This window comes from Onychomys torridus, chromosome 12, assembly GCF_903995425.1.
Source record: "Onychomys torridus chromosome 12, mOncTor1.1, whole genome shotgun sequence".
Lineage (NCBI taxonomy): Eukaryota > Metazoa > Chordata > Mammalia > Rodentia > Cricetidae > Onychomys > Onychomys torridus.
The window spans coordinates 10,093,211-10,104,214 of record NC_050454.1 but is presented as its reverse complement, the minus strand read 5'-3'; the positions used below and the strand labels follow the sequence as shown (position 1 = coordinate 10,104,214).

At 42.9% G+C, this 11,004-nt stretch overlaps 1 protein-coding gene across 11 annotated transcripts in view; it reads left to right on the top strand.

The window, feature by feature from the left end:
- The first annotated feature begins 7,878 nt into the window (after nt 1–7,878).
- The window catches only part of Atp13a4 (ATPase 13A4), a 120,843-nt gene continuing 117,717 nt past the window's right edge, over nt 7,879–11,004 (top strand). For 5 of the 11 annotated variants that reach the window (XM_036203212.1, XM_036203209.1, XM_036203213.1 and 2 more), the window contains exon 1: nt 7,880–8,281. In XM_036203212.1, coding sequence (XP_036059105.1) covers nt 8,219–8,281 — 63 coding nt within the window. In that variant the 5' untranslated portion in view covers nt 7,880–8,218. Of the gene's footprint in view, nt 8,282–11,004 lie in introns of all 11 variants that reach the window. The other 6 variants (XM_036203205.1, XM_036203207.1, XM_036203208.1 and 3 more) reach the window with 2 other exon arrangements.

Below are 11,004 nucleotides of genomic sequence, written 5' to 3'. Positions count from 1 at the left end.
AGTTGATTTTTGAATAGGGTGAGTGATAGGGTTTTGTTTTAGATTTTTGTGTTTTCTTGTCACGACTAGTTAACCAGTCTATCTTTGTTGTGACACACATTTTTGATGCTTTTGTATTGATGGCTGTAGCTGCATGGGCTTATTTCTAGCTCACCTATTTTGTGGGTCCTCAAGTTTGTTTTTGTGTTATTTTTACTGCTTTGGTTCTGAAGTATATTTTGAAGTAAGATGTTATGATGCCTCCAGCATTGTTCTTGCTCAGGATAAATTATGTGTATACTTCTAGAGCAGGATAAAAGTCTCAGCTTCGATTACCAAGTTTTCTTTAAAATGTCATTATAAATTATTGGACATTTCACTGGGAAGGTTTATGTTATTTTATGTATCCTCACAATAATCCCACAGGATTAGACATTGCACAGGACATGTTTATATTATTTTATTTATCCTCACAGCAATCCTATAGGATACTGTCATAGTATTATCTCATTTCATAGGTCAGAAAGTTAAAGTTTAGGGTAATCAAGTATCTTGCCAAATTTTCCATAGGCATGGAATGGTAGCTCCATCATAAGATGTCTGATTCTTAGGGTAGACTTGGTTTCAGTGAAGGAAAGCTTTGGGAGACCAATGGCAGAGAGACCAGGGAACACTGACTTTAACCCCGAGTCCAAAGACTCTTTTGTCTAAACCTTTTTATATGCACCACATCACACACCAAGATGTGTTTACCGCTTTTACAAAAGCCAGATGCAGGATCTCCTAAAGCCTTAGGGTCCTTGACACACCCCACCAGTAAAGAACTATTTTCTGCTGTCTCCTGTGGGATGAATAAGGTAAAAACAAACAGAACACACAAAAGACCATGTGACCTGCCCATAACAAGACTCCTGGTGCCAGAGAGACTGGTTGGGGATGAGGAGAAGTTGGCTGTGCTCCCAGGGGTGGGGAAGCACAGGTTCACTCAGTGGCAGATTCAGGTAGGAAAGGGGATTGCAGGCAGGGATGGGCCAAGAGTCAGAGGCTGTTGGGAGTTGAGTTGTTGCTTTAAAGTTGCACTTGCCTTGGAAGCACATTTCAAAGTTACCTGCATATTATTAATGTTTAATTGTCTATGTGCACATGTGTGTGTGTCTTCGTGTATATGTGCCATGTTTGTGCTAGTGCCATGAAGGCCAGAAGAGGGTTTAGGATCCCTGGAGCTGGAGTAACAGACAGTTGTGAGCCCACTCCACCTCACGCCTAAGGTCTGGAAACCAAACTTGGGTCGTGTGCAAGAGCAGGAAACACTTGAAATAGTGGCGCCGTTTCTCCAGCCCCCTTAAATGACCTGTTTAGTTGAGGTGCTTTGTCAAAGTTGATGTCAAAGCTTGAGGACAGCTCTCCTTTGATGCCACACTAACTGGGGGAAGGTTTGACCACCAGGGTTCGCTTTCCCTTCCCCTGGTTTGGAAATGACATCTCCCATTATCAATTTGCTCAGGCCATAGAAAGGCGTGCCATGCAGAAATAAAAACCAAATTGATTTCATTGGTGATTGAAGTCCTTTCTCCTTAAAATATCATGGATTTATCTGCTTGGAATCCCTTCTGACATCATCTCACTTGCTGACGACATGGAAAAGAGCAGCCAGCACCCTGAAGTGGACTTTTGGAAAGACAGCCAACACAGAGACCCAGGGCACCCTCAGCCTCGCCTCATTTCCATCCCTAGCATGTGCTTATTCTTCGTTTGCCGAGTGAGGCCTGTTCAGGGCTTGCTTGTTCGCTTGTTCTGTTCTCTTTCCTGGCCACTCCAGACTCGCAGCAGAGGAACTGAACCCAGCCAGGCTTTGAAGTCACAGTGCCCACCTGTCTGACAAGAGGTTATACTGTTATCCAGGCTCTGGCTTCACACATCCCAAACCTAAGGTTCATTGTGAGAACTACTGTTCCTCAGCCACATCCTGACAGTCTGCCTCAAACCCAGACCCTTCCTAGGACAGGACACTCACCTTTCTCTGGATGGGCTACCACCCCAAATTGGAACGCTGCTCTAGGCCAAAGCTTTCTCAGCAGAGGTTAACCCCTAGTGGACGGAGACCATAGAGTCAACTTCTGTGGGTGTTTCCAAGTATGGCCTGCCCCATCCTGTATTGGGCACACTTCATCCTCTTTTCTCCTCCTTCCTCACTGGTCACTTGCTTTACCAAGCAGTTAACGAAAGACTACCACATGCTTCAACTGCCTGGTAGGCTGCACTTGGTCGTTAACCCCTCAGTTTCCTTGGCTCACCAGCTAGACATTTTTTAACCAGCTAGTGAGTGCCATGTTCTAAGCCCTCTGCATGTTACATGAATAATTGGAATTGGCACAGGATTTGATAAATATTGCCTTGACCATACTCATTGTTTAGTTCTGGAATATTCTACTTAAATCCCTGCCTTGTGAATGAGAACCTCTTTTAAATATCCAAAAGAGAGATTTTCCCCCAAATACTCTTATGCTAGCCCCCTTAAAAAAGAACCGAGTAGCAAGGTGGCTGTGGGCGAAACACATTATAGAAAGTGCTAGTCTTTGTGTGTGACTTGGTTCCTGCAGATAGCATGGCAAGTTATTTTCCAGTCTTTTTATAGTTCTTTCTTCATCTGAGCAGTGAGGAGGCCCAAGCAAGTTGTAATGGCTTCTGACTCTTACTAGGCACATTCTAACCTGTTTTGCTTTGTATATTCAGATTTCCAAAAATTTTCAAAATTGAATACACTGCCATCATGGCGATTCTTTGGAAAGACCAAGTCTTGGTTCCTGTTTTTAAAGACTGTGTTTAACGACCTGGAGTTAATTGTCCCAACAGTCGCCCACCAAGGTAATCTTCACAGAAGGAAACTTTCTTACCTCCAGAAAGCAGCTTTTTTATTTTCATGTTTTTTTTTTTTCTTTTAAATAACAGCTAGCAAGAGAAGTTTTTGTGAATATGGTACAAGCCACCTCAAGCTGTCATGAAGGTCAGAACCCTGAGCCCAGATGGTTGAGAGCAAGTCTTCTAGAAACAGAGCCATTAGCTTGCTCTTTTCTTTTGTAATTAATGGGGAGGCCTTGTATCTTTGTATTAGACCCTTTAATCCTAGTGTTGGTAAATGTTTTACAAACATTAATTAATTCAATTAAACTTCACACCACCACCTTGAGGCAGGTAATTCCTTCCTGGGATGTCTCATCTTTGCATGTTACAGTATTGTGTACCAAGTGTATATTAGTGTGGATTAGGATAATTAATAACAATGAACCTTTGAATTTAGATCATGTTGTGAAGCTTTACAAATGTCAGATTTGGGCAACGAGGACTGAGGAGGAAGCCTGAGCCAGCTTAATGCCAGCAATGACGGAACAGAATCGATGCACCTCTTTCCAGTTCTATAGCAAGCTGAGGACACATGACCTTGAACAGTTCTTTGTGACCTTTCTGACTCAGTTCTTACAGCTTCCAAACGGGGGCAATGATATATATTACTCACCACCCTGCCTCACAGAGGTGTTGCAAGGAGGAATGTTGTAATCATCTGTGAGGTTCTCAGATGAAAGACGGAAATTAACATATGACTGAACATGACTGGACTTATCTTCACACCATCTAAATGGGCCAGGCAAGTGAAATATCAGCATCCTCACGACCTGGCAGAGAAACCAGCACTACCATTATCCCTACTTAACAACTATTATAGGCTTCCAGAGGTTGAAGACTGCTCCTGAAATAAAGGAAGATCAGGTAAGAGATACCAGATCGGCAAGAGGTAGCTAACTACTTGTCCTTGCTTTTCTCCTGGTGCTTTTCGGTCTTACTTGGCACAGAGTATTTGAGAAGGAATGAGTGCTGAGAGGGAATCACAGAGTGGTGGAAACAGCCTTCCCTCCTGGACAGCCTTTCCGAATCCCAGTGATCGATGCCAGCGTACAACTCCTAGCTTCTAGAATGGGCTTGGCAGACTTGCTCTTGGCCTCCCAGGTCAACAGTCTCTTTGCTAACCATCTCATTTTATTCAGGGAGTCATCCCATTAACTCCATCCCTTCACAAAGCCCTTCCCAGTCCTACCTCCTGCCTTGGGTTTCCTCCGTCTCTTAGGAATCTTATATAGGATTTGGGATTTTGGTGTTGGCCTTGCTTCCACAGGAAATTTAATTATTGAAGGTCATTTCCCCCCTTCACATAGGCAAGTACAAATAGCAATATGAATTATACAAAACGATGAGCATCATCCGGATAGACTAGAAGAAGCTTTATTCTTCCTCAGCCACAGGTTGTGCAAACATTCCATATTAGGACCCAGTTGCCTCAACATAAGCAATTGTAGCCACTCCTACAACACAGGCTGACAGAACAGACTGTACATGTTTATATCATCATTGTTCACTGTGGTAAGTCCAGACCCAGGCCTGGTATTCAAAATCCTGCATAGGATGGCTTTATCTGTGCTTCTTGTCCCATCTTGCTCCCCTTACACCTTGTCTATGGGCAGTGAAGGAGGAGAAAGTGACTCAGAACAAAGATTCTGTGTTTCTCTGTCCCATGAATTCCTTGCTTCAAGGGCTCTTTCCTGTGGCCTCTCTCCCTGCCCTGGACCCCATGTCTCCATCTATTGAATAATTTTCTGTCTGCTTTATGGTTCTTTCTCAAATGCTCCCTCCACAGAGAAACTCTACCAGTCATGAACACCCCAAATTCTTCCTGGGCACTTTGGATGTGCTAAACAAACCTATAGAAATGGTGCTGTCCCGGAAACAAGGACATGGATTGAGAGAGCTGCATCATTTTTGGTTGAGTTCAAGTCATCATCTTGTCACTTGATAATTGCTTTTATTTACAGACATTACTTATTTTCTGCACAGAGGTTTCCTCATCTGCTGAGTGAGCATGACCAGCACAGTATCAACCACAGTGGGTATTGTACAGAATGCTTAGAATAGAAACCTCTCCACGGGAGGTGCATGCATGCTAAACATGCTTTCCTACTGAATCTGCTCTGTCTCTGGGTTCCTGTGTGTAGCTGAGCAGGATCAAGTGAAGGCCAGTTTGCCCATGAACTTGCAGACACATGTAAAACTTAGATTTGTAACACTGGTGCTTTTGAGAGGCCTGAAGGAAATATTTTACTACTGCAGAGTTCTCAGTTCTTTGGGCCTTGAGTTTTGATGCATATTGAATTTTTCCCCCCACTCTGAATCCTTTTGGTGACTGTAGGGATTTAACCTTCTCCTCACATTCGTCTTAAATACTGTTAAGAGAATTGGTTGGAGTAAGAGTGCACGCAGTCTCTCCTGTAGCCCCAGTCAGCTTCTCATGTAACATCACAACTGAGAAGTTGCCGAGTGGATACAGGGTTCTGGCCGGAAGGAAATGATCGTGGCACTGCCAGTCCCATGGAGGAGAATTAAATACATCCCACACCTGCCCATTAGCTTTGCCACTTACCCTGCCAATTTTCAGAAGTTGAGCTGCCATTGGAAATCTTTTTGTTTTATTATTTCCTTTGCTAAATATAATACTAAATGGTTGCTTGTTGAAATACAGACCAGTGAATTGTGGCTGTTTACAAAGATGTTACCATTACTAATTCTAGACTGTCTTCATTATTTCTGAAAAAGAAACTTATGTTTACATTGTGATACATTTTTTTGTTTTTATTAATTAATTTTTTCACTTATTTTACATCCTGATGGCAGTTTCCCCTCCCTCCTCTCCTCCCCCCTCCCCTCCCCGTCTTCCCTCTACCTCCCCCATCCACTCCTTCTCTGTCTCCATATCATAAAATTTTTACTTTTATTATTTGGTTAAATAATATTTATGATTTTTGGAAATTCCAAGAATTACACACTATACCTACATACACTGAAATATTTATATACATGATTATTGTTACAATGAATTTTCTTTTTTTAATAAATATTTTTATTTTATAATTAATTTAATTTTACATATCAGCCACGGATTCCCCTGTCCTCCCTCCTCCCACCCTCTAGTCTCCCCCCCACACTCCACCCCCCATTCTCACCTCCTCCAAGAAAAGGTCTTCCCTGGTGAGTCAGCCCAGCCTGGTAGATTAAGTTAAGGCGGGTCCAGTCGCCTCCTCCCTGCACCAAGGCTGAGCAAAGTGTCTCAGCATAGGCCCTAGGTTCCAAAAAGCCAGCTCATGCACCAAGGACAGGTCCCAGTCCTACTGCCTGGGGACCTCCTAAACTATTCAAGCTCATCAACTGTCTCACTTATCCAGAGGGCCTGGTCCAGTTCCATGGGGGCTCCTCAGCTATTGGTTCAAAGTTCATGTGTTTCTGATAGTTTGGCTATTTGTCCCTGTGCTTTTTCCAATCATGGTCTAGATATCTCTTGCTCATATAATCCCTCCTCTCTCTCGCTGGTTGGACTCCTGGAGCTCCACCTGGGGTTTTCTTAGCTTGCTTTTATTTTTTACATTTATCTTATGCTTTATCATTTGCTCAAGATCTCTCTGTCTCTGTCTCTGTCTCCTTTCTTACACACCTGTATCTCAATCTCTAAGGGTTACCTATGTCAAGTTGGAGAGATCAGTGCCATCTGGAAGGGATAATGTGTGGACACAGAAACCACCCTTTACTGAACATCTTCCCAGGCCCTATTTCTCAAAAAACACAGCTTCATGAGGGAGATTCTAGTGTCATTATTTTTACTTTACATGCAAGCAAGTAGAGGTCGATGGAGTTTATGTAGCTTGCTTATATCCCAAGGTGGCAAGGCTGCTACCTGGTAAGACCTAAATTCGAAGCCAAGTCGTCCAACTTTGAAGTGCATGTCACTAACCACTGTGCTACCTACCAACGGATGCTAAAAATGAACATCTAGTCTAAAAACAGCAAGGATACTTGGTCAGTGCTGTCAGTACGCTTTCACAGGTTCCCTTCCCTCAGCATGCCTGCCATTTCCAGGTTATCAAAGTCAGTTCTTGTAGGGCAAAGGTCACACGGGAAGACTAGCTCAGAGATGTGCCTGTCTTTCTATGCTTCTCTCAACACACCGGGACTCTCTACAGTTACCTCCGACTTACGTTCCAACTTGCAGAGTAAGAACCTACCTACCTCTTAGCATACTTATTTATCTATTTGAATCTTTACATTGGCCTGAGGATAACAAATGTGACTTGGTCATTTTATGCTTCTATGCTAAAGCAAATTTTTGCATAACTTGTGTATAAATAAAAAATAGATTGGGGGGTGGGGTGGAGAGACTGCGCAGTGGTCAAGAGTAGTCACTGCTTTTCCAGAGGACCTGGGTTAGATTCCCAACCCACACATAGTGGCTCACAACCACCTGTATCTACAGTTCCAGGGGACCGCACCAGGCACACACATGGTGCACAGACATATATGCAGGCAAAACATCTATATACCTAAAATTAAAGAAATCAAAAACAAAAAGCAAACACCTCCACTCCATTTTTTTTGTTTGACCACTTGAATATTTTGTTTCTGGATGTCTCTCAGAGTTTACCACGAACATTTGAGCTAAAAAGGATTGCCTAGAATAGTTGATTGTACTTTTACGCCTTTATTACATGCTTTTCAAGAAAGCAAGCCTACTTCTATACACACATTAAGTAGAATATTTATGTTGGTGTGTGCAAATGGGAAATGCAATTATCTGTTGAGGTAGATTATGAATAACATGTACTATTTGCAAGCATACCGAATGAGAATGGTCCGGAAAACCTATGGATTAGGGATTTGAACGAAGCAAATGAAAACCCAGCGCTGTCAGCCTCCCCACACCCCAGTTCCTTAGTTTCTGGGAATAAAGCAGCGACCTGGGAGTTCTTGAGCCGGCTTCTCCCGAGGGTTCTGCCAACTCCGCATTGTCCGGCTGGATTTGCAGTCAGATGCCTTAGGCTGGCAGGCTGTGGGCAAGCAGTGAGTTTTTTTCCCTGTAAGTTGGGTACAAAAAGATCGACATGGGAGTGGCTTCCTCGGAGACAGCTGCCTTGAGAGAATGCAGGAGCAGGGAACAGCCAGAAATTCCTCCTGGCACCAAGTGCCCGGGGGAGGAGTCCACTTTGCTAAGTATTGTCATTTGCTGAGAGAAGGTGTGTGCTCAAGAAGGAGTTTTTAACCTGGAGGATCCTTAACTCTTTCATTCAGCGACCTGGAGGTGGCTCTGGAGTTGGTCCTGGAAGCGGCTACAAGCAAGGGTCGAGGAGCAGGAGCGGAGTGCGTTTCCATGGGGGACCACCTTGAGAAGGGCCAGCATGCTTTGCTCAACGAAGGAGACGAGAATGAGATGGTAAGATTCCAGCCACATCCTGTCCCCTTCTCCCAGTCCCTCTTCCCTGGCTTGGCACACGTACACACGTGAACACACTCACACACTTCACTTGGCTCTGGAGTTACACAAGACGAGAGAATAGCCAAGCAATCTCCCTAGCTCATAAATGTAACTTCTGGCGGCACGATTTGATAGAATGAACATATTGTGTTCATTTTTTATCGAGATTGTTTTCATTTGAAGTGAAACAGAAGAGGGAGGAACACCCGGCTGCTTGCTTATTCAATTCTGAGTCTCCGTCTGTATGGGAAGTTCTGTCCAGAACTCCCATTTCATCAGGTCCCTAAGGTGAAGACCAGGGTATTCCCTGAAAGGAAGAGCTGAACCCCAAAGGCAAGGAACTCACTGCTGGGTCTTTGACCCCTTTCTTCTTTCTCAAGTCTTGCTGCTCCGCAGAGAAGGTACAAAGCATAAATATTAACCATTATCAGCCCACACACACTTCATTTTACTTCAAGAAACAATGCAGTAGAGATCGGTTACAGAGAACTGTGTGGTTCACTGTTTTTGAAGTGCTCCTGAAACTTGGGAACTGTAAGAAAATCAAAGATGACTCTGTTCTTGTTGAATTTACAGTGATATTTCTCAATTACAATGTAATCAAGAGAGAGCTAGAGATGTGCACTTCTATTTAATAAGGTCTTTTTGCTAATTGTGTAAGCAGAGCCTTTTATGCCGGTAATGATGCAATTAAAATGTGAAAATGTGATGCTCTCGCTCTATAATAGCATTTTATCTTCCTGGAATTAATATACAAATAACAAACCCGAAAGATATTTACTTAAAATGTTTTCTTGGTTAATTGCTTGAGTCCTGACTATTAAATTCTTTGTTCTAAAACTGGTCTTTCAAGTTTAATCTGCTTACCTGTTTCTATAGCAACAACATTTTTTTGGGGGACATTCTGGAACAAATCCCATTTATCAAAGCTGAAAAAAATTATAAAGAAATAAAGGGCACCTTAATTCAGTTGGCTTTTGTGATCATGTCTTTACTTCTTTCAGACTTAACTATCAAGAAACAGTTGCTTTCAAGGCCCTACCCACATGTCACCAGAAATGACTTCCTGGCTTAATCTTGGCTTATGCTCTTTTCCCCTCCCAAGCATTTCCTTGAGAGATTGAAGTTGAGTCCTTATTCTCATTTTGAACCCTCTGACCCGAAGGCAGGGACTTCTTCTATGCCCTCCTCCTTGCTCACTTGTAAACACACCCATTTTTCTCCTCTTTCCTAATCTTGACCACACTTTGCCTTTGAAATACCATTATGGATCACTTCTGTTCTTGAAGAACAACCTCTCCCTAGCCCAACAAATGCTTCAGGTGGACAATTTTGTTACTAGTTTGTCACAGCACTGCCGTTGGCGTGGGGGGTCAGCCCAGTTTTGTATGCAGCTGGAAGCCCAGAAGAGTACCTTGGCTGGGGAAGGGTCACTGTGTGTTTTGGTCAGCAGTGTTTTGGACAGTAGGCTCAGCAGAGGTGCAGCATTAGTATGCACCCAGCTCCTTGTCCTGTTCCGACTGCAGAAACCTGGCCACCTGCCTAGTGCTGAATCATTTTTCTCAGTACACTGTTCTTCACTTACAACAGTAAACTTCAAAAGTTATCCATCATGTATCATCTCTCTATCTATCTATCTATCTATCTATCTTCATCACATATTTTTATTCTGTGTTCTGGCATGCAAAGTATTTCCATGGCCATTTAGTTTCCACCATGACCCTGAAAGAGGCCAATGGGGAGAGCAATGTACAAGGAATTTGCCTAAGATTGCCTCAGCCAGTAAGTCCAAGAGCTGGAGCATCACACAGACTAGTTGAAGTTGGTAGTTCTGTGTCTCTGGATCTGCACACAGTCCATGGATACCTTTTCAGATTTTTCTGGGGACATTGCCATTCAAATAGAACATATTGCTTTTCCTAATAAAGCAAGGGTAAGGAGAATGGCTGGTTTTAGATCTCCTAAGCTATGTCATTTCATAGAATTTGTATTTACTGAGTCGATTTGTCTCCTCTGACTTGTAGGCTAATTCCTTTTATAAAGCCAAGATTGTCTAAAAAGGTGAGACACAAAACTGTTGACAGATTGTTTGTAAATGCCATGAGTATGGGCATTTCCAATTGTAATCCCTCCAATGATAGAAAGGCCTCAAATTTCAAGAAAAAAAATAACCACTTATAGATCTCTCATATAAAAGAAGAATGTGAATATCCATAGGCTGAAAATAGATGGAATTATCTTTCAGTCCAGAATGAGAGAAGTGGGGACTAAAGAGCAATTGTAGGTGACCTAAAGGCAATATTGCCAAGTGAAAATAAAACACTAGAAGACAGAAGACCCTGTTGGAGGACAGGAAAGTGCCCGCAGCAAGGCTCTTTAACCAGGCAGGCACTTCTCAAAAGGCCTCAGAAAGATGTCTAGAGTGCACATTCTGGCCTTGGACTAGACATTCACCTGCTCAAGCCCCAGTTTCCTTACCTATAAAAACAGGAGTGGTCTTTTTTTTAACCCTACCTGTCTCACAGGCTTCTTAGGAGAAGTAGCTGAGAGCGTCCATGTGGAAATGTTTTGAGAAGGAACGATTTTGAGGACTCATGAGCTGTTATTGTCTAAACAAAGGTAGGAGCAGCTCCTATCTATATAATTAACCAGTTGAATGAACATCACTCCACAAAAATAAA